Here is a 23610-nt window from a genome sequence, read left to right as displayed (position 1 = left end):
CCGCAGAGGGCCTATGGAGGAGGGTAAAATGAGGAAGCAGGCCTTTTATGCCATAGGCCAGGGGAGTGGGATATGAAGATAGGTGGTTTATGGCTTTCACAGAGGAGCGTCTTGTAGAGAGAGGACTGTAGGGTAGGGTAGAATGGGGGATGAGGATTTCTGTAAATGATGGTGTATTTCATAGCAACTCAATATTTAGTTCCTTAGAAGATAAGCTGGGTAATTGGAGAAAAACAATGTATGACAACCATTAAATCAGGAAGAAGAGGGAAATCACAGGTGCAAAGAGTCACTTTATTTATTCATTTTCCCCCAAATATTATTAGCGTGATTAAAGCCAAAGAAGGGGAGGCAGTAAGGTGGGGAGAAGGGCCTGCAACAGGGGTGGGTCTCTGATGGGGAAACGGCCGGAGGCCTGACGGGGGGAGGCAGGGAGCCTGGGACTGAGGGGCAGGTGGGGGGCCTGCTAGGCCACACTCAGACACCTGCTTCTTTGGAAGCTCTTGACAAGGGTGGAGGACAGGCTCTTGTGAGTGACCTCGCAGGAGTAGTTCTCATGACTTTGGTACTCTGTACTGGACATCATCAGGGTGCTGCTGAGGCTGTAGGTGCTGTCCTTGCTGTTCTGTTCTGTGACACTTTCCTGGATGCCTGTGTTTTGGATAGCCCCATCCACTTTCCACTGGACTGTGACGTCTTTGGGATAGAAGCTATTCAGCATGCACACGACAGAGGCACTGCCTGTGTGTAACTGGTCCAGAGATGGCGGGAACAAAAAGATGGATGGCTGGGCATCACTCCCTGATGAAGGAAGCACAGAGAATGGTCTCTAAGTAACAGGGAAGTTCTCCACTTAGGTATATTGTTTGTGGGCAGTCCCAGAGCCCAGAGGGACAGACAGCAGCTTATCCTGTGTAGCAATGAGGGAGATATATCATGTCTACCATCTTGAGTTTTTCTCTAGCTCTTACCTCTTAAGAAAGTTTTAAATTGTTTCGTTTGAATCTTTGCAGCCATTTTAAGGACTTTTTGCTTTTCTGACCTCACTTTACTGCCTCCTGCAGTAAACATGAGTGGTTCAGGCAAAGACACAAAGGCCATTTCATCTGAGCCCCTCAGAGTTGAGAAGCGAGACCAGGTCTTGGCCCCCCACCCCTTACACAGATGATTTCCCCCATGCCTCTCCCAGAACTGTGTGCAATGATAGCAGGCTGCCTCGTCCTTCCTGGGTTTTCTTTGAGTGTGTTAGGGCCAGACCCACCCTGTAGAGTGGCTCCAAGCCCTGAGTCTGTGCCTGGGTTGGGGTGCGGCCCTGTCGCCCTCTGTGATCAGGCCGGCAACTCTCCCACCTCTCACAAAGGCCTCGAAGGAAGACAGAGCCCTGGGCTGAAGGTTGTCATCATATGGGGCGATAACAGACCAGACCAGGAGGGCCAACTGTAACTTTGGCCACCTGCCTACGAGGAACTGGCTAGCTTTGGTTCTGACACTGAACACCTGCCAGATGGCCTCCTGGAAATCCCCGCTGTGGGCATTCAGGCCCTCTGCTCAGAGGGCAAGAGCTACAGTAACACATCAGGAAGCCTTTGCTGGAAGAACACTGCAGATAAGTGAACAGGTTTTTATAAAGTTAACCTCCATTAACCAAGCAGTTCAACATAAGATACTGAACTTCTTATGTTTTGATTTTTTTTTTTTTCCTCTTGGAACCTTCATTACTAATTTTTTTCAGAGAATTTTATAAAATAGCTTTGGCAGCAAAATAATAAGAATTCTAGAAAAAAAGGAGGGACATATTCTATCAAGATACTCCTATCTGGGTAAATCCTTGACACCTTTAAAATATCTATCCTGCATTAAAATATTAAACAATTAGTACATTTGATATGGAAATTCTTATAGGACATTTTATTAGCTTTTAATGGAGTTTAAAATTTGTAAAAGAGTTTTTAAAAGGCTCTAATATAGTTTTAAAATAGTTTAAAACACTTACATAGTTTAAATAGTTCTAAAAGAGTTTTCAGAATTTTAAAACAGCCCTAAAATAGTCCTATTTAATTGTTGCAGACCAAAAATAATCATTCTTACGCATCACTCTTGAAATCAGCTGAAGTAAACAACAAAAAATTACTAAACTGTTTTAGAAGGTAGGTGATTAAAATGCCCAGATTAAAAATTTTCTATCACAGAAGGAAAGTATTGGAAAATACGCTGTTATTAAGTTTTTATTAATGGCATTTGTCTATGATGAGATATTTTGTACAGCTGAACTATAATCCTCCCCAAGCCATTACATTTTTGAAAATCAAAAACATGTCACAAATTTATCTTTTCTCTAATGGTGTTTAATGTGAACTCAGTAGAAAGTTGATTGATCAAAACCGGAGTGGCCAGAGGGCCTTAAATTAGATTTTCACTGGTTGGGACTTTACCCTGAAGGAGTTACATATATTTCTTTCTTTTAGATTGCGCTTTTGTTATTTAAATACATTTGATGAGAGGAGACTGAAATGGTTTCATGTCATTGAAAAAAAAGTAGCTTTAAGTTTTTTATAAAAAAATTTTCGTTAAGGGGATATACTAATAAATGTGAATTTTAGTTCTGAAATCTCTGATAAATCAGACTTCTCCCTGTTTTTTCCACATTAGCTCAGCGCCTGCCACATTTCTGTTCTTTTCTGTTAGCGCCATGACTTGTACCACTGTGTTGGAAAAGCCGCCGCAGCAGAGTGGAACAGGCCGTGGCCTCTAGCTGTTAGGCGCACTGCCCCACGGACTCTGTGGCCAGGTCACGAAAGTCATTCAGTCATGACGAAAGACCGCCATGAGGCCTACAGACCACGCAAGCCATGCCGTGGCCTCTTTGGCGGTATAAAACAATGGCCGAGTAATAACCAGGGAAATACAAGAACACACTCACTAAACTATTTAGTATTTTCCTACAAGTCCGTGGGCATTTAAAACATGCAGTTATTTTATTTTGCTTCATTTACGAATTTCTTAAAAGTGGAGGTTTTGGCGACAACCATCTTTTCACCATATATGATAAGAAATCATTTCATAGTTACTCTGGTGTAGAAATTGGATTTTTAAAAAGGCAGTATCTCTCAAGATATAGAATCTCTGTAGAATTTCTGAATATTGACAGTTTATCACTCACTTTAGACTCTAAAGATGACATTGCTGCTGGTTCTCAATTAAACTGTATCTTTTACACAGCAAACAAGTATACTTTTCTAACTCCTTACTGACTTTTCATGCATTCTATTGATTTAAATTGTTATCTTATAAAATAATTTGTCAGAGGAGAGAAAGTAGACTAAGAAATTTCTGTATCATACATAATGAGCAAAAATCAATATAACATTTGGCAAAACTCAATAAAAATTAGTTTGCTTTTTCTCTTGAGCTCCAAAGTTCCTTTTTCATACTATACTAATTTTTTCCTTTTGAATCTTGCAATTTAGTATATGTGCTGCTGAAGCGAGCACTGAATCTTGCAATTTAGATTAATCTTTTTGTCTACAAATCCATTTTTGCAGCTGAGTTTAACTTTGGAAATTGGTGATAAATCTGAAATAGTCTCATGTACTCATCTGCACAGAATTCAACCTTAAGCCTCTAAAAGTCAGTACTGGCATTTAGAACCACATTTCAACAAGCAATAGAGAAAAATTACTTACGTTTAATCTCCAGATGTGTCCCTGGGCCAAAGGTGGCCCACTGTATTAGTTTAATTACTTTCCCCTCAGCAAAAACCTCTATTTGCTGCTAAGCTCATTAGATTGACGGATACAGAGAAAATCTGGCAATTTAGATGCCATGTCAACTAACTAGCTCTTTGCTCTTCCTTGAGGCAAACTGATTTTCAGTACCTTACTCATCTGATTTTCGGAAGAATCCCATTCTCTTCGGAATTGACCTCAGCTCACATCCCACACATGAAAAGCCCCAAATTTCACAACTCGACAAGAAAAAGGACTAGAAAAGTGTACTTACGTTTGAGCTCCACCTTGGTCCCCTGGCCGAACGTGAGCCACAGTGAGGGCTCTGACACTTACCCCTTAACAAAAACCTTCTTCTGACGCCAATCATAGAAGAAAGGCCAATTCAGAGAAAAATCCAGCTATTCGTCTCCCATTCCCCCCCACAAAGCCTATTCTCATCACAAAGTCAACAACTTGTTTGCTTAGCTGTAAAGTTGGCTGTTTTCTGCTATTTACTTTTGGGTCACCAGGAACGGCTCATTTTACCAAAATGTCACAAACTTGAACAAATGATACAACAGGACAAAAACCTCACAAAGAATTGAGCAAAAATGTACTTAACGTTTGATCTCCAGTGTGGTCCCTTGGCCGAAAGTGAACCACAGTGATTTCCCTTAACCTCCATCTCTACAAAAACCCTCCCTGAAAAGGCAGCAAGCCTCTCTCTCCCATTACCCTATTTTGATTTGGAAATCTTAAAAATTAGCCCTCCAGTGGGGCTAATTTTTCTATTGTGAAAAATTAGCTAGCCTCCAGTGGAACAATTTTCCCTTCTCTGTACCTAATCTGGGAATGAAATTTGTTTTATCCCTGACATGTAACTAATTAGAATACATGAAAAGGCAGGGGGAAAAAAAGCAGCAAACCAATTAGAAACAGTGAAGAATTGGTTGAAAAAAATACTTACGTTTTATCTCCAGCTTGGTCCCCTGGCCGAACGTGTACACACAGTAATTCCTCCTAACTTCCCTCCTATACAAAAACTGAGTTTCCTTTTCTGACAGTCGAGCAAGGCTCTCCTTTATGCTTGCCAGTACATTTCTGAAACTATCACTTAGACGAGTTTATCTCACTCATTGACTGAATTTTGTTCTTCATGGAAAACGTGCAACCAATTTTCCAGTTTGTTTACAGATTTTATCTTTGTCCCAGAGGATGTCAGAGCCTGGTTTCAAAACATCTGCTTCTATAGATCCCGTCACAGGCATGGGGACCATAAGACACAGACAACTGAGGAAGGAAGGTTTGGATTTTACTCACGTTTGATTTCCACCTTGGTTCCTGCGCTGAACGTCCACCACAGTGACAGCTCTCCATTGTGTCACTGTACAAAAACCCTTCTCACGGAAGGGGAACCAAGCCCTGGGTCGGCTGCTGAAGCTTCACTCTTTTCCCAGCAAGTATGCAAAGCCTAGGCCTTCCCTGACAGAGAATGTTTTCTTAGGTGAGATCTAAAATCCTGGAAGAGGATATATTTATTTATGTCTATGGCCTGATGGTCCCTTTCTTCAGCAGTCTACCATATCTGGACTGTTTCTTATTTATTGATTGATTTATTGATTTATTGGAAAGTGGGCTGAATGGAAATTACAAAGAAAACAAACAAGTTTTAAAAATTGCACTCTTGGGCACCTGAGTGATTCAGTCCTTAAGCGTCTGCCTTTGGCCCAGGTCATGGTCCCAGGGTCCTGGGACCGAGCCCCGCATGGGGCTCCCTGCTCAGCGGGAAGCCTGCTTCTCCCTCTTCTACTCCCCCTGCTTGTGTTCCCTCTCTTGCTGTGTCTCTCTCTGTCAAATAAATAAATAAAATCTTAAAAAAAAAAAAAAATTGCACTTTTTTATGCTTTCTCCTGGGGGTGAGGGAGCTATTGCAGATGATAAACCTCATTCAGTGTAATTATGGGATTCTAGTTTCTCTCAGTTAAGAGTAATTAAAGAACATTTTCCTATGAACCTCTCCTCTGCCATGATGTTGTTTCAAAAAAGGTAGACAAAATGTATATCAGATCAAGGCCCATGTTTTACTTTGAAAGGTATTTTGGCATGAAGCTATAGATGACACATGAAACTAAAAGATCAATAGAGATTTTACTTATTTATTTAGAACGAGAGCATGAGCCAGGTTGGGGCTGGGGAGAGGGGCAGAAGTGGAGGGAGATGGAGGACTTTGTGCTGAGCTAGGAGTGCAGAGCCTGGCATGGGGCTTGATCCCACGACTTCAAGACTCTGAGACCATGACCTGAGCTGAAATCAAGAGCCAGAGACCCAACTGACTGAGCCACCCAGGTGCCCCTAAAACAAAGATCAATAGAGTAGAAAGTAGACTTTACTTAGTTGGTCATCTGTTGTCCATCATGTTCAATGAGCTGAACCAAGTGCATGCTGTCTTTGGAGCTGTCAGGGAATCATGGCATGCCATGGTGTTTCCACAGTAACCCCATCAAGGACACTGAAGATCTCATTTTAAGTGTAGCTCCACTTACTGCAGTCTTGTTTCCCTCTTAACCTTCCATCCCCCCTCAGCATACATTCCTCTCACCATCCTCAATTCCTTATAGCTCTTCTGTGGCTTGCAGCTCTTATAAAACTCTCTCTCTGGGGGCGCCTGGGTGGCTCAGGCGTTAAGCGTCTGCCTTCGGCTCAGGTCATGATCCCAGGGCCCTGGGATCGCCCCGCATCGGCCTCCCTGCTCTGCGGGGGGCCTGCTTCTCCCTCTCCCACTCCCCCTGCTTGTGTTCCTGCTCTCGCTCACTCTCTCTCTCTCTCTGTCAAATAAATAAATAAAATCTTAAAAAACAACAACAACAAAACTCTCTCTCTGCTTGGAAACACCTTTGCTCACCTGTGTTAGCTTGTGAACAATGAATTCTTTCAAAACTCAACTCCAGAGACCTTCTCTTGGATTATCCCCTAGCAAGTGACTCCACTTTACAGAGCACAGAGGCAGATCTAGAACGCCTAATTGTTCTTACCTGCTCTCAGATTCTTTCTACCCTACTGGATTGTAAGTTGATGTTTCATTGTCTTGTATTTGGAAGGATCAGTCCTTATCTTTACTTGGCAAATGTTCAACAAACATTTACAGAATGAAGAAATAAAAAAACACCTAACAATGAATAGTTGAAAATCAAAAATGAACCAGAGCTAATAAGTTATAATAGATCAAGGACTAATACTGACCACTGCAATACTAAGTTTTACAAGAGAAATCATAGGTAGATTTCCTTGATTCTGTCACTGAGAGCTTTGCTATTGTCTTTAATAGCAAAATCAGCAGTGGATCTCCCCAGATGATGAGGAAAGAGAGGAATCTTGGAGGTAGAGAGAAGAGAGAAACTGGCAAGTGGACATTTAGTCCAAAATATTAGTGCAAAATAGTTGACTGAGGACATAGTCAACATAGATCCTAAAGAGGATAGAGTGATTGTCTCTGCAGAGATACAAGCAATACCAGTCATTGTACTTGACATTAATTGAGCACTTACAAAGTGTCAGACATTGTACATGAATCATCACATTTAATTATCCCCTAAATCTAGGAACTAGAAACTGATATTTTCCCTATTCTGTAGATGAGGAAAGTTGAGTGCTGAGACTTAAGTAACTTCACCATAGCAGTGAGTGGCAGAGCTGGGATTGGAACTCAGAGCTCATGCATTTCGTTGGCCCTGGAAGTAGAGTCACCCAATGGAAGCAGCATGCATGGCAGAAAACCCTGGGGTGGGGGAAGGGAAAAGAAACTCCGTAGACTGTCCTAGGCTTGGAAATGAGTAGACGAGTGTGCTCAAATGTGTATACAAGACTGCTCATTGAAATGTTGTTTAAAAGTTGAAGAAATGGAAAATAACTGAAATCTTCATCAATGGGAATTTGGTTAAACTAATTATGTTAGAGCTCTGCAATGGAACACTAAGCAACAAATAAGAGAATGAAGTAGGTTTCTATATGGTCACATGGAAGGTGATCATGAAAATATAGGCCACGGAATGGTATATTTTGTATGATATTCTGACTCTATTGTAATAGATATATATGGGTAGAAATACAGGGTAATTCCTGAAGGAAATACAATGAACTGTACTCATTAGTTATCTCCTGGGCTTACAGAGGTGTGTTGTTTGGCAAGAGGAGAGCAGTGACACTTTCTCCCCTTTTGTATATTGTAGATTATCTGATTTTTAAAAAATAGGTGAATACATTAATTTTGTGGTTTTCAAGATCAATAAGACTGCATCAATTTTGTTAAAGAGTAAATTCTGGCTTTGCCTACTAGAATTCTCAGTATTTATGTACAATGTATAAATACAGTTTTAAATGATATACACACATGCATGAGTTTTCTTTGTCAATTAAACATTTTTCTCTAATCTTTGGATTGAGAATGCAAAAAAGGTTGTTTTCCTGGTTCTGCATAAGAGAGACTCTTACAATCATAGGAGATGTAGAGGTGATGTAGGGGCTGGAAAATGGGAATGATAAAGATGACATGGCATTATGTTCCTCATTGAATAATGTGAAATTGGGATCAAATATGAAGAGTACAACTGAATGATTGTACTAAGTATTTGCTACTAATAAAAAGTGTTATAAGAACCATTGTGGCAATGGGGCGCCTGGGTGGCTCAGTCCTTAAGTGTCTGCTTTTGGCTCAGGTCATGATCCCAGGGTCCTGAGATGGAGCATCGGGCTCCCTGCTCAGTGGGAAGTCTGCTTCTCCCTCTCCCACTCCCCCGCTTGTGTTCCCTCTCTCACTGTGTCTCTTTCTATGTCAAATAAATAAATAAAATCTTTAAAAAAAAAGAACCATTGTGGCAAAAACTATTTTATTGATCACATACAGTAGTGATCAATAAGAATGGCTGTGTTGATGTAACATAACATGGATCACTGAGAAATGGTTGAGATCCTTAATATGTGTATGGTTTATTATTCGAAGGCAAAGGTTGTCTTTGAAGCATCTGTGAAGTTCTGTCAGGATGTACTATTTACAAAATGTCCATGATGGGCCTTGATAATACTGATTTTACTGAGGAAAGGCAAAGTGCCAATAAACTAGTCTGAGAGGTTCTTGGATTTGTATATAAGAGTGATGGAAATAGAAATTTGTGTGAGCATTCCAACAAACTCATAATGAAGCTGTTTCCCATTTGGCCCCCAGCAAAGTTAGATTCTTAGAATAAATTCTAAACTGTGGAAGAGAGAGAAAGAGAGGAGGAAGGAAACTTTTTTTGTTGTTGTTTAAGATTTTATTTATTTATTTGACAGAGAGAGACACAGTGAGAGAGGGAACACAAGCCGGGGGTAGTGGGAGAGGGAGAAGCAGGCTTCCCTCGGAGCAGGGAGCCTGATATGGGGCTTGATCCCAGGACCCTGGGATCATGACCTGAGCCGAAGGCAGACGCTTAACGACTGAGCCACCCAGGCGCCCCAGGAGGAAGGAAACTTACCTGGCTCTGGAATATTTGTGTCTGGTAATCCATCTTGAAGTCTGTGGTTCAGTATTTTTTCTAGCTCATCAATCACAGAGTCCAAGGTAAGTGATTCTTTTTACTTCAGCTTGACTCCTCCATAGGATTGTAATGGCTGTCATTTGTACTTGATTTAAGCTGATATCCCACAAGGTGAAGACAAAATTCTGGAGTCCACATTCAGTGGTGCCTAGAACTTGATCAATTGCCAGTCTTTCAGCTGGAGTGCCACAAACTGACATCTGTCCTGAATTCCTAAGGGGTAAAGCTGGCCCCATAGCTGAGAGGAAGGGAGACAGAGGAGGTCATTTGAGAAATTGCTGCTTCCTTGCGGCTTTGGAGCTGTGTCTGTTTCCACTCATCTCCGAAGAAAGAGGTGCTGAGAGAAGCAAAGTCCTTTGCCCAAACATATGCACGTGTTTGTGCCATAAACATGACACAAGATTTTGGACCAGCTCTGGAAAATGTAGATGCTCATCATGTTTCCAAGAAGACATTCAGGCTGCAGGTATTCTCTGACTTCCTAGAATGAAAGAGAAAACAGTAACAGTGCTGGGGTTTATTACCCTTGGAGAGGCTTAGCCACCCAGATTTACATATCAAGTGTTATGGTTTCTGGTTGGTTATACACAAGTGATGAGTCCCTTGAATTCTGCTCTGGAGTTCCCTGCCCCCCTTTGTTTGTCCCCTTGGCATCTAACCCTAGCCTTGTGTCCTCTCATCCTACCACCGAGAAACGCATCATGGACAACTACTGTGAATGGGCTAGCTCTGGATGCAGTTATGAAATTGACAAATTCAGGCTTGATGCTTCATACTTTTTTTTCTTCTCTGTTGTCAAATCTTCAGGTCCCTCATGGGCACTCTACTCTTCTCCCTCCTGGCTCAGGACCTAGCCCTGAGTACCCCTATCCCCCACCCCCCACTCAGTCTTGTTCATCCTGGGTAAGGACCTGGGCTCAGATCTTTCCTGCCCACTGTCCAACACTGCCTCATGCCTTCAACATGTATAATCCTGATCCCATCCCGAAGGATTCTGATCTCTGCTTTCTGTTCCCATTAGCTCCTCTGTTCAGCTCTGTAGGTCACTTGGTTACCACTTGACCTAATATTGTGCTGCTCTTGCCTCCTGCCCTATTCTTCCTGTCCTTGTGTGTTGCTTTCTTTAAAATATTCTTAAAAATCTTTTTTGTATTTTAGATTTTTTTTTTTAACAAGCAGGTATTGTGATGGAATGTATGTGTTTAATCCATCATCTTAACTTGGATCCTCCTTTAATTGGCTCCTTTGAGATCCATAAAGAACTTATCAACTCAATACCCAAAAAACAAAAAATCCAGTCAAGAAATGGGCAGAAGACATGAACAGACATTTCTCCAAAGAAGACATACAAATGGCCAACAGACACATGAAAAAATTCTCAACATCACTCGGCATCAGGGAAATACAGATCAAAACCACAATGAGATACCATCTCATACCAGTCAGAATGGCTAAAATTAACAAATCAGGAAACAAAAGATGTTAACCATGATGCAGAGAAAGGAGAACCCCCTTACACTGTTGGTGGGAATGCAAACGGGTGCAGACGCTCTGGAAAACAGTATGGAGGTTCCGCAAAAGGTTAAAAATAGAGCTACCCTGTGACCCAGCAATTGCACTACTACATATTTATCCAAAGGATACAAACATAGTGATCCGAAGGGGCACCCCAGCGTTTATAGCAGCAATGTCTACAATAGCCAAACTATGGAAAGAGCCCAGATGTCCATCAATAGATGAATGGATAAAGATGTGAGATACACACACACACAGGAATATTACTGAACCATCAAAAGAATGAAATCTTGCCATTTGCAATGACATGGATGGAACTAGAGGGTATTATGCTAAGTGAAAGAAGTCAGTCAGAGAAAGACAAATACCGTATGATTTCACTCATATGTGGAGTTTAAGAAACAAAACAGATGAACATAGCGGAAGGGAAGGAAAAATAAAATAAGATGAAAACAGAGAGGGAGGCAAACCATAAGAGACTCTTAACTACAGGGAACAACTGAGGGTTGCTGGAGGGGAGGGGGGCGGGGGATGGGAGAACTGGGTGATGGACATTAAGGAGGGCACTTGAAGTAATGAGCACTGGGTGTTCTATGCAACTGATGAATCACTCAATTCTGCCTCTGAAACTAATAATACAGTATATGTTAATTAAATTGAATTTAAATTAAAAATTAAAAAATAAATGGGATTAAACTAGGCTGGCTCTTGGCTCTCCCTCCCATTCTAATCAGCATATACATTTAAGGCTTATTAGTCTGGTGCTGGTGAAAGAGAAAGCACAGGGGCACCTGGGTGGCTCAGTCGTTAAGCGTCTGCTTTCGGCTCAGGTCATGATCCCAGGGTCCTGGGATCGAGCCCCGCATCGGGGTCCCCGCTCAGCAAGCAGCCTGCTTCTCCCTCTGTCTGCTGCTCCCCCTACTGGTGCTCACTCTCTCTCTGTCAAATAAACAAATAATCTTAAAAAAAAAAAAAAAGAGGAAGCACAGATCACTCCCTTCTCCATCGTCCTCCCTCCCCCTCCTGCCCCCAGTGTCCTGATTATCCTGGCTGATACCTAGAGTTCCAAACAAGACAGGGGGATTGGGAAGAGGTCAGGCCTATAGGAAAACAAACACATACAAATATCAACATGGAAACCCAACCTACTGAAATAAGGAATAATGGAACTTTTAAGTTAAATATAATGGATATGTCCATCACTCGCTCAAAATCCCCCTTGCAATGACAGAAGAAATATAAAAATGAGAATAAATTAATTTTGTGGTTGGAGAATCATGAAGGGGCCTATTAGAAAAAAAAAGACATTTGCAGAAAACCACAAAGATTTAATTTTTTTTTTTAAGATTTAAATTTTGAGACACTGAAATCTGGAATCTTCCATTCCATTGCAAAAATAGGAGGGGTCCTTGACACAGCCAGTACTAGCCTTCCTCACAAAGCCCTGGAAAACGCATACTTCCGAGCTATCAGGGACTGGGTCTGGGGGTGGGATGGGTACGCTGCCCAAGGGGGACTAACACCCTGGGCGGCCTCCACTGAGCTTGCACCCCCCCTTCAGGCCATGGGAATAGTGATGGAAATAAAAAGGGATAAAGTTACAGGCATTCCAAAGCAATGGGATAAAAAATTCTTCCAGGCCACTAGAAAAAGAAAAATGGACAAAGAAAATTAAACCAATCTATCAAAATTCAGGAAAAGGAAATAAAAAAATCAAAAAGAAAGTATTAGATAAATAGAAATATAAAATAAGATGGAAAGACTGAGTCCAAATAGAACAGTCACAAACTATAATAAATGCTATTAAGTTATTCAGAATTTGTAAATGAGGCAAAAAGATGACTGTTGACAAAGATTCTCTCCTTGACCAAACTCTGCTCAGGCTCCTCTGAGCTCTCTTCTCAAGTGGGCTCGGAATTTTGTGTTCATCTTTGCATTGTCCAATTTTAGCAAGAATCCTGCTAAGTCAGTTTTACCAGAATCCCCCTTCTTGATAGCTGATCTCAGTCAACATCTGATGGGCTTCCTCAGCCTTCACTGTCCCCAGGTGATGTCTGATCTCCCTGGCTTGCCTTCAGCAAGAATCCTGTTAGGTCAGTTTAACCAGATCCTCCCTTAAACGGGGTATTTTCTCTTAGTCATTTTCCATCCACTGACCCCCACCCTGCTACCTGGCTATAAATTCCCACTTCTCCTTGTGTTGGAGTGGGGCCCAATCTCTCCCTTCCACTGCAGAACCTCATTGCAGGGGTCCCTCCACATTATCTTGATGGTCCTAAGTCTGCCTTACTTTTCTTCAACCAGTGTCTTGAGTAATTATTTCTTTAACACTACGTATCCTTTTACGGTTATTTGACTTGCTAGAGAAATAAAGTTTTTTACTTTTCTAAATACAACTGACTAATTACAACTGATTAAAAACTAGATTTCAAAAGGTTGGATGTTAACCTAGAGAAAACTGATGTCATGAAAATGATAAATTATTTTTGTCTGAGGAGACAGCTCTAATGCTTATAGTCTTATTGCTGTGTAAGACATTAACCAATTATACATCTTATTTAGCGATCTTATTCTGGCACTGAAAGGGGTGTGTGTGTGTGTGTGTGCGTGTGTGTAGACATGTAGACATTTGTCTTCCTTTGGACCAGCTTTATCATCTGGTTTTGTCGTTAATAAGTAAATCTTTGACACGTGTTCATAATATATATGCATGATAACTGTCTTAATTTTTTTAAAAACTTACACCTTAAAAATATAAATGGAAAAATTTCACAATGGAAAGACAAAGAAGAGTGAATAAAGACACACATATCCAGCCATACGCTGCTTACATGAGATGCAGCTCAAACAAATACATAAAATGATCGGAAGAACAAATGCAAAGGAGGAAGACGTGTCAGGCAAGTGCTGACAGGAGGAGGAATGATATGTAATATCAGAAACACTGAATTAGAGGAAAGAGCACTTCCAGGGACAAAATCCAACATGATAAGTGACACATAACAACAACCAATTGTAAGACTGAAGATCCTAGACTGTGGAAATATATTCATATCAGATTCATTTGTTTTTGTGAATATCTTCTGGGAGCCATGGGATCAAGGCAGTGGGTACGCTGACTGCCAGTTTGCCTCAGCACAGGAGATGGGTGGGTCTTGGGACTCAAGGAGGGGCCTGTCCCTTGGGACTCAGGGATCAGTAGGGGCTGAGAGAGAGGCTCTGGTGGTGGTGGTAGTCCGAGAGGCGGGGAGGGTCAAATCATACCTGACATCATGAATGTCACTGGAAGGGCAGTGCCTCCAAGCCTCTAATTTATGTTCACACTCACAAATGTTCGTATAGTAGGAACAGTCTGGTCAGGTTGCTGTTATTAAATGGAATGAAATGCTTTCAGTCTACTGTGTCCATTTCTTCAAGATTCAGCGAGCAGTGAAGCTTGTTAAGCCTCGCTTGAGTCAGGTGCTCACCCCTGGGCTAGGAAAGAGGGCGCCCCAAGACATTCTCACCTGACTGTATCCAATCAGAAAGGAGAAATTCCTCAAGAGGTGAGGTCAGTGTGCTCTTAGAAGAGGCAGGGATGCAGTTAGGAAAGGGAACATCCATTGTTCTCTGTTCCTTCCATGTATTTTGAACCCAAAGCTGGTGAATTATGATATTTTGACTAGATGAGTTCTTACTCACCATTGTGCTTTCAGTGACTAACAAATGTCTGGCATCCAGACACGTTTACATATTTATTGAATAAATGGATGAAATGAACAAGGATTTTCAGGAGTCAGGGGAATTGGTTTTCTCTTTGCTCTGATGCCCTCTAGTCTTTGGTAGTTTCTGAAACCCTGGAAACTGACGGTGGTGCCTTAAACTGGGATTGTCTTCATGACAGCTGACCCTGAAAACCTTTTAGAATGAATAGAAAATAGACTTGGTGCTTCCTTGGAGGGATTTTGTAGGTCATGGACTGTTGGAACTGGAAGCGACAAACTGTGTCCAGCTCCATTCATAACAAACAGGAGAAAACTGGGTCTCTAAGACAGGAAATGATTCACTCAAGGCTACATAGGTAGGGAAGGACTGGGACGGCGGAAGAACCAGATGACTTGCCTCCCAATTAAAGCACCTCCATTACATTTCCTGAGGTGCTTGACAAAATACTTGCAGACCAGGAAAATTCTTTCCACCGTTGCCATCTGGTCCAAGTCGGAGGGGACTTTTTAATGCATTTTCTGAAATTCAGTGAAAGACTGCAACACGGACATATGTTTCTTTTTTCAGCATGACAACAGCTGTAGGACTCAGTCAGGATACCACACACATCATTTTTAAAGCTGGAAAGAGCTCTTAACTATTTGACTTTTATAACTGAGGAAACCAAGGTGCCCTTTTAATGATATTAAGGTTGCAGGCACACAGTCAGGGTCTAAACCTTTGCCTTCCAAGAACCAGTCCAGTGATTTTCACTAAATGGGGCTGATGCAGCCAATCTGCAGAATGCTTCCAGTTGGTGCAAGAATTATCTTTAGGCTGGTGAGTGCAGTAATTAAGAGCAATAATAGCTACTCTAATGGATATGCTCCCAAGCTTGAACAATTTAATGTATTAGAAATTTATTTTTCACTTGTATAAAGTTCTGACAGCAGAGGGTAGGTTCTCTTTCATGCTGTGCCTGAGACACACAGGCTGACAAAGACCATCTTCAGCATAAGGCTTCTGTCGTGAATTGCAAGACTACTGATTATGAAAGAAAAATCAATCTCAGAATCACTGCCACTGAATTGGGCTGGACCCAGACTAATGTGGAAGCTTTGGGGATGAGGAGCTTTATACATAATAAAGTTCTCCATTGCTGCCAAGGAGTCCATGGCCATTTAAGGAGAGAGAAAATTGAGTGAACACAAACTCTCCAAGTGGGTCACACAATTACTTTGGTAATGTGATTTACCATACTTCCCACATCCTGCCTTGTTTCATGGGATTTTGTAATCAGATTCTAATCTTTCTGCTAGAGACTGAACAACTTCAGGCAAGTGACCTCATCCAGGTAGTTCGGTATTCTCCATTGTGCCTTGATACTGAGTATTCAATGATTGCTCTTTTGAATTGAATTTGATAAATATGTGTGCTTGAGAATATATCACATTGAAGCTACTTGGATATATAATTTAATTAGGAAAAAAATTAGAATTTTTATGGATTCATCAACAAATTTCTTTTTCTTCCTTCTTTCTCCCCTTCCTCCCTTTTTCCCTCCCTCCCTCCTTCCCTCCCTTCTTCCCTCCTTTTTTTTTTTTTTTTTAAAGTCCAGGCTGGTATTGCAGTGGTCCAGTATTACGCAGATGGCAGTAACATAATGTGAGCCCATGAGATACGACAAAAGACATGATGATATGTATCGATCCCTGAAGAAGGTGGAGAACTAGATATCTTCTGAAATATTTTGTAGATGGGTTTGGAGTCTCTCCTGCTCAGTGTCATGTGAGCTTCATTCCAAAAGGTGCCACAGCCTATTTATATCTCCAGAGCAGTAGGACAGTGACTAAGGTGGGAGACAAATTGTAGCATTGAGACTTACATGGAATAATCACACAGAAAGAAGATGATAAATATAGAAAGTCCTTCCTTCTAGACAGGTCTTTTCTGTTCTAGCCTGAGAGATTACTGCTGATTTACCACGGGACTTGGACTTGACTCCTTCCCATAGTGTTGGCATCAGGACAGATGGTTGGAGTAAAGGGGGTTGTCCAGCTGGTTTGCAGGTGGTGCTCTGTATGAGCCCATGCGCTCCAGTTAGGTTATCCCTGCTCAAGCAGAGGGAAGAAAGTGCTGGAGATCAACACAAAGGATAATCTATAGGGAAATAGCAATAGGCACTGGATTCATATACCATGAAGAAAAGTGCATATACTCTTGAGTCAGAAACCATATGGAACTGACAAAGAAATGTCCAGGATCAGATGGATTCACTGGTGAATTCCACCACATAATTAAAGAAGGATTGATACCCAGTCTTTCCAAACTCTTCCAAAAAATAGAAGAGGAGGGAATATTTTCATACTCATTTTATGAGGCTAGCATTACCCTAATGCCAAAACCAGACAAGGACATTGCAAGAAAAGAAAATTACAGGCCAATATCCCTGATGAACACAGATACAAAAATCCTCAACAACATATTAGTAAACTGAATTCCACGATGCATTAAAATCATCATGCACCATGGTCAAATGGGATTTATTCCAATTTCCTAATTGGAAAAGAAAAAGTAAAATTGTCTCTATTTGCAGATGACATGGTCTTAGACGTAGAAAACCCTAAAGACTCCACCAAAAAACTCTTAGAACTAATAAGCGAATTTGGTAAAGTTGCAGGAAACAAAATCAATATACAAAAATCAGTTGTGTTGCTATACACTCATAATGATCTGTCAGAAAGAGAAATTAAAAAACAGTCTCATTTACAGCCACATCAAAACGAGTAAGTCCAGAACTATGAGAGGAGACATTTCTGTTGTTCCAGTCACCTGTATGTGATGCTTGTTGTGGCGACCCTGGGATACTCATACAGGTGGAGAGACCATGAAGGGACTGTGGGACCTGAAGAATAACAGGAAACTGCCTGGCTTTTCCTTTTGTCTTGTAAATCACAGACCGGGTGCTGGAGCAGTTTGCAACCCAGCAACACAAACGGACATAGATGGATGCTGGCTCTCTCGACAGAAGGACTAGGAGAGGGGCAGCCTAGAAGAACAAAACATTTAGACAATGACCACAGAGACAGCCAAATGTCACAGAAAGGATTGTGGTCCCACTTTTGCCTATGCCAGTGAAGGCCAAGTGGGGAGCCCAGCTGGCTACCCTCACCAGGCTGTAAGGAGGCACCCGACCGCCTGTGGGGATGGTGTCTGAGAGGCCTTAGTGGGGAGCCAGGACTCTCATCCCTGCTGCGTGGTGAGGTGACAAGGATGTCCATCCCCCAGTGCTAGTGGAGAGCACACAGGGAGCCTGGAACAGCAACAAGGCACTCTTCCCCCTTTGTCTTAGTCCGTTCTTCCTTGGGCTGCCCTAACACAACACAGGACGGGCAGTTTATTTTGTTTTTTTTTTTAAATTTTATTTATTTATTTGTCAGAGAGAGAGAGAAAGCACAAGCAGGGGGAGCTTCAGGCGGAGGGAGAAGCAGGCTTCCCTCTGAGCAGGGAGCCCGATGCGGGGCTCGATCCCAGGACCCTGGGATCATGACCTGAGCCGAAGGCAGACGCTTCACCGACTGGCCACCCAGGCGTCCCGGGGCGGGCAGTTTATCAACAACAGAAATGTAGTTCTCACAGTTCTGGAGGCTTGGAATTCTAAGGTCAAGGTGCCGGCGGATTCAGTGATGAGGTCCTACTTCTTCCATGGATGTTGTTTCGCTGTGTCCTCATGTGGTGGAAAAGGGATGGGAGTTCTCTGATTCTTCTCTTATAAGGGCACTAATACTATTCTTGAGGGCTCTGCCCTTATGACCTAAACACACCCAAAGGCCTCACCTCCAAATAGGGTCACCTTGGGCATTAGGTTTTCAACATAAGAATTTGGAGGGGGTTGGGGAACGGGATGGAGAGGAACCTGAGTCCTGGGGCAGCATTTCTATCCCTGAACCCCTGCCTCAGGTTCTGTGTGGAAAAAAACACTCCCTTCATGTCATCGGGCTTCTTTGGTTAAATTCCCACCATGGGTGGTCAGATGAAATTATAACTGATACAGCTTTCTAATATTTTTCCTGCATTGAGGATTATAAGTGAGTTTGGTCTCTACCTTTCTTTATGTTGAGTCTTTGATTTTGGTATCAGGATTATCCTAGTCCCATGACATGATTTATATTTCTAAATAATGGTGGTTTGCCCTCCTTTACTATTTCCTGGATAAATTTTTTAAAACACAGAGGTTTTTTTTTTTTTTTTTGAGGTTTTGATAAAACTTAATTAACCATACATTTATGTGGACCTTGATTTAAGCAGAGTTACTGTAATGACAGTGTTTAGAGACAACCAAGGAAGTTTGAATAAAAACTGGGAATCAGATGATATTAGAGACTTACTTTTAATTCTGTACCATAGTATCATAGTTATTTTTAAAAGTCCTTATCAATTAGCAATGTACTAAAATTCTTGATGGATTGGCTTCAAAATACTCCTGTGTGTGTGTGTGTGTGTGTGTGTGTGCGCGCACGCGTGTGTGCGCGCAGGGCGTGTATCCATCTTTGTATACGGTTGGCCATTTCTATAAACATTAAAAATGAAAATAATATTAGAAAAGAACAGTGTCACTGCTGTCTGACTCACGCCCGTAAAGTCAGGGTGCAGTGGTGAAGTTCTGCCAGTAGACGGCAGTGTTTTATAAGCCAACCAGCCTACATTCATCTATCTAATGGGTCTTGCAGGGATCATTGAGGTTTCTAGGTAACACATTTTTCTAGTATTACAAGCCAGGGGAGATTGTATTGCTTTTAGACCAAAAGCCATGGTAATATTAGAAAAGCAAAAAAAAAGCGGGTATAGAGCAATCATAAATGATTTTTAAAATAAGTGATTTATAAGTCCTATAGAGAATTTAGGTAGAATGGTAAAATCAACCCCTGTAAACTTATTACCCCTGTATAAACATTTGGTCTCTTTGTCTCTCTCTCTCTTTCCTTTTCTCTACTTCCACCTCTATTTCTCCATCTCATCTGCCTACCTGTATTTTTAACATACATATTTTTTCTTAGCATACATGTATTATATATATAAACATTTTATATATGCACTTTTACCAATGATGTTGGACTTTGATTTTTTTAAAGACTTATTTATTTTAGAGAGAGAGGGAGAGAGAGAGAGCACGAGCAGGAGGGGCAGAGGGAGAGGGAGAGAGAATCTCAAGCAGACTCTGTGCTGAGCATGGAGCCCGACGCAGGGCTCAATCTCACAACCCTGAGATCATGACCTGAGTCAAAACCAAGAGTCAGATGCTTAATCAACTGCGCCACCCAGATGCCCCTTTTGGACATTGATTAAAGAAATTATATCATAAAGACCATCATTATAGTTGGTGTAGTTCTATCTATAGAAAGATTAAGAGATTTTTTTTGTCTATAACAATTAAGCAACATTCTTTAACCAATACCATTGTATTTTAACTTAAATTGACTTAGGTTATCTAAAATCATTTTAGGGAGAGGCTGTGGAATATGATCTATAGAAATAATACAGACCCTGTCACTGGGCCAACTTGGGTTAGAATCCTTTCTTGTGTGATTGTGGACAAATTACTTAATTTTGTGGGGGCTCCAATTTCGTTATTTTAAAAAGGCCTGTAATATGAGCATTTTTATGAAGTAACGAAATCTAAAATTAGATGGTCAATGTTAAAGAGCTAGTTTCCTTTCTCAGCAGGTCAAGATGACTCTAGAATTTGTGCACAAGTTAGTCTATTTATACTTTGCTCCTTCCCCCACAGTATTTGGGTTTAGTTAAAAATCGGTAATGACATTAGAAAAATAAGAATAAAAAGGCAGAAACCACACTGAGATAAAACAACAATGCTAACCATAGAGATTAAAACAGGTGTTTAATGATCCAAAAAGAAAAGAAAAAAACAAGATCGGACTTCAGTAAAAGTACACTTCTGCTCTTCTAAAGACACAGGTACAAAAATGAAAAGATAAGCTGCCCGCTGAGAAACTAGTCATAAACCATGAATGTGAGAGAAGAATTGAATGCAGAATGTACAAAGAACTCTCACAGTCAATAGTAAGAAAACAAACACGCCAATAAAAACTTGGCCAAAAATTCGAACAGACTCCTCACCAGGGAAGATCGACAATAAAGTGACAATACCAGGCTTGAGCAAATGGAATGCTCATACACTGCTGATTGGGACACACTTCGGGAAACTGTTGGGCGGGTTCCTATAAAGTTAAGTATACACCTACCTTATGACTATAGTCCGTTACTGGCTGTCTATCTCGTCAAGCAAAAATACAGCCATAGTGGAATCTTACTCAGCAGTAAGAAGAATAGACTACTGATGACACACAAGCTGTGGGAATCTCAGTGCTTTCTACTAAGTGAAAGAAGCCAGACTCGAAAGCCTGTGCACAAGTATGGTTCTGCTTATATGACATTCTGGAAGAGGTGAACTGGAGGATCAGAAAACAGATCAGTGGTTGACCAGGGCTGGAGAGAGGGGAGGTTGCCTGCAGAGGGACTCAAAGGCACTTTTAAGGGCGATGGATCTGTTCTCTGTCTTGAACATGGTTGTGGTTACATAGCTATGTACTTGCCAAAATTCATAGAACTATACACTAAAAAAGGCATATAGTTTTACCATAGTAAACTATATCTCAGTAAACGTCATTTAAAAAATGCTGTGATTGCGCATAAAAGCTGACGCTGAGCTTCTTGGAAGCCAATGAAAAAGAAGTAAATGTGCTAACTTATATACTTCTATCTACAAGAAAAAGTTCCAGTTCTCTGTGTGACTAAATGTTTTCCTAGTATCAAAGTTGACAATTTCTCTCTTGGTGAATTGCACAGGAGTTGTGCGTGGAATAATATTCTAAATAACAATTTCATAGAAATTACAAAAGTGGAATTCATACGACTATTTCCTATACAAATGTTGACTGTGGATAGAGGACATCAGGTGGTAAGGTTGGTGTGTGGCCTGGGAATCCAGTGGATTATCCACCCAGTGACCTTAGAGGGATTTTTCCTTGGTGAATGCACCAGAGCCAAGGGGCCACCTCTTAGCCTTGCTTGCTTATAAACCCCTGCTGCTGTTTCAGAGCTGGATGGATTCATCCTAATGCCAACCCAAAGGCCAATTTATTTATTTGCAACCAAAAGCCTAACCATCTAGCAAACTGGATGGTGGCATCCTCTGGCCAATACACTCGTTCCCAGCTTGAGGAGGCATGGTGAATAGTTGCTGGAATATCAACTCAGAGATTTGATTAGAACACCGACTCTGTGTTTTATGAGCTGAGTGTGACACTGGGTAAATTACCTAACTTTCCCTAAGCCTCAGATTTCTGAAATGTGGGAATAATAACACCTCTCTTATAAAAGTTGCTGTGAGGAGTAAATAAAATAGTATATATGAATTACTTAGCATAGTGCCTGGGCATGTCATAAGTTCTTAGAACATATTCATTCTAACTGGGTAGCCTCACTTACAGCAAATTTGCAGATAGGTGGTTGATGAGCAATAGGTCTTTTGGATTATTCTCCTTTGAAACCAGAGTGATTCTTTTTTTTTTTTTAAAGAAACTAGACGTAATTATTCCCCTGTTTAAAAGTCTTCAAGGATTTTGCATTGCAGTTAGAAACTCCTTATCGTATTCTCCTAGGTGGTTCTAATTTTTGGCCACCGTGGTTGGAATCTCCTAGGGAACTTTAAAAACTACCGATGCCTGTTTTTCACCCCTAGAGATTGTGATGAAACTGGTCTGGGTGGTGACTGGGCATTGGGACTTTCATGAACTCTCCAGGTGATTCCAGTGCGATATGACCTGACCCCTCCCTACTGTCTAACCGCCTGTCTCACCACGCCTTCTCTCCCTTCAGCTCCAACCACCAGGCCTCCTTTCTGATCTGTGTGTTGAGTTCTTCCTCCCCTCAGGAGGACCTAGTGCTTCCTCACTACTGAGCCAGATGCTACCAACCCTTCCATGCCAACCCCACATTCCACCTGTTAGGACCCCGGCCCTTGGTCGGAACATGGCGTCGTCCTTCATATTGGGAATCTGGAAGTTTGGAGGGCTGGGAGTTTAACAATTAGAATCTTCTGTCACTGGTTGTACTTGGAAATGTGTGCATCTTTAGATACCAATTACAATATTCACAGGGCTAATCTGGTCTTCACAGTGAAGATGTGTAAGTCTGAGGTATTCAAAAGTCATCCAGGCTCTTTGGAGCCCTTTATGCAGGGTCAGGATCAGAGTGAGGCAGGTGACGCACTGGCTTCAGGCACAAAATTTAAGGAGGTACCAAAAAAAAAAAAAAAACCCTTCAGTAATTCAGATAAATAATATTTTAATGCAATATTTAAAAATCAAAATTTATGCAAAAAATGCATGATGAAAAAATATCAGAATTGGAAGGAAAGACTGGCTCTATCTTGTGAATAAAGAAATATCAATGGGGACTGTTTCATTTCGTAGCTGTAGTGTACTTGAGAGAAGTTGATTCTGCTTGCTTTCTTGGGTTGTGTTTCTCAAACAAGGGTGATAGGGATTTCCAGAAGTATACAATTTGTGACGAAAATATTTTACAGTAAAACACAAATAGACCAATCATGGGAAAGAATGCAAAATTTCTATGAAAGATTAAAAGAAATCAGACAGAAAACTAAGGAAATGTTTCCTCAGAAAGCTTTAGGGTGAGTCCTCAGAATCGTGGAAGAGCCACATTTTGTTTATTCGGCCACTGGTGGGGTCAGTGAGTGCGAGAGGCAGGGTCATAAAGCTTGTAATTAAAGAACATCAGAGTACAAGACAGTAGAGTTGGAATAATGTGCAGATTAGCTTGTGGCTGTACTTGGCTGCAAATTGGCGGGGGGAGGGACTTGAAATAATGGGAAGAGCCTCAAGTCTGATGAACTTCGTAAATGACCTTACACAAAGCTTTCCTGGCTGAGCACCTGCTCCCTAGTGCAAAAGGAAAATGTTGGGACAGAGGAGGTGTAAGGTTCTTTCTAGTTTTAATATTCTGAGATATTTTAGGGGCACCTGGGTGGCTCAGTCAATTAAGCGCTTGACTCTTGATTTCGGCTCAGGGCATGATCTCAGGGTCATGAGATC

General features: G+C 41.4%; 1 protein-coding gene across 1 annotated transcript in view; it reads right to left on the bottom strand.

Annotated features, from left to right (window-relative positions):
• Nucleotides 1-367: 367 nt before the first annotated feature.
• The window catches only part of LOC110587505 (immunoglobulin kappa light chain-like), a 71374-nt gene continuing 48131 nt past the window's right edge, over nucleotides 368-23610 (bottom strand). Inside the window, exons 3-4 of the mRNA XM_044918533.1 lie at nucleotides 4330-4380; nucleotides 368-801 (exon numbers count right to left, since the gene is read on the bottom strand). Coding sequence (XP_044774468.1) covers nucleotides 467-801; nucleotides 4330-4380 — 386 coding nt within the window. The 3' untranslated portion in view covers nucleotides 368-466. The remainder of the gene's footprint in view (nucleotides 802-4329; nucleotides 4381-23610) is intronic.

The sequence above is a fragment of the Neomonachus schauinslandi genome, chromosome 10, assembly GCF_002201575.2.
Source record: "Neomonachus schauinslandi chromosome 10, ASM220157v2, whole genome shotgun sequence".
Classification (NCBI taxonomy): Eukaryota; Metazoa; Chordata; class Mammalia; order Carnivora; family Phocidae; genus Neomonachus; species Neomonachus schauinslandi.
This window is presented reverse-complemented; position numbering and strand designations above follow the sequence as displayed.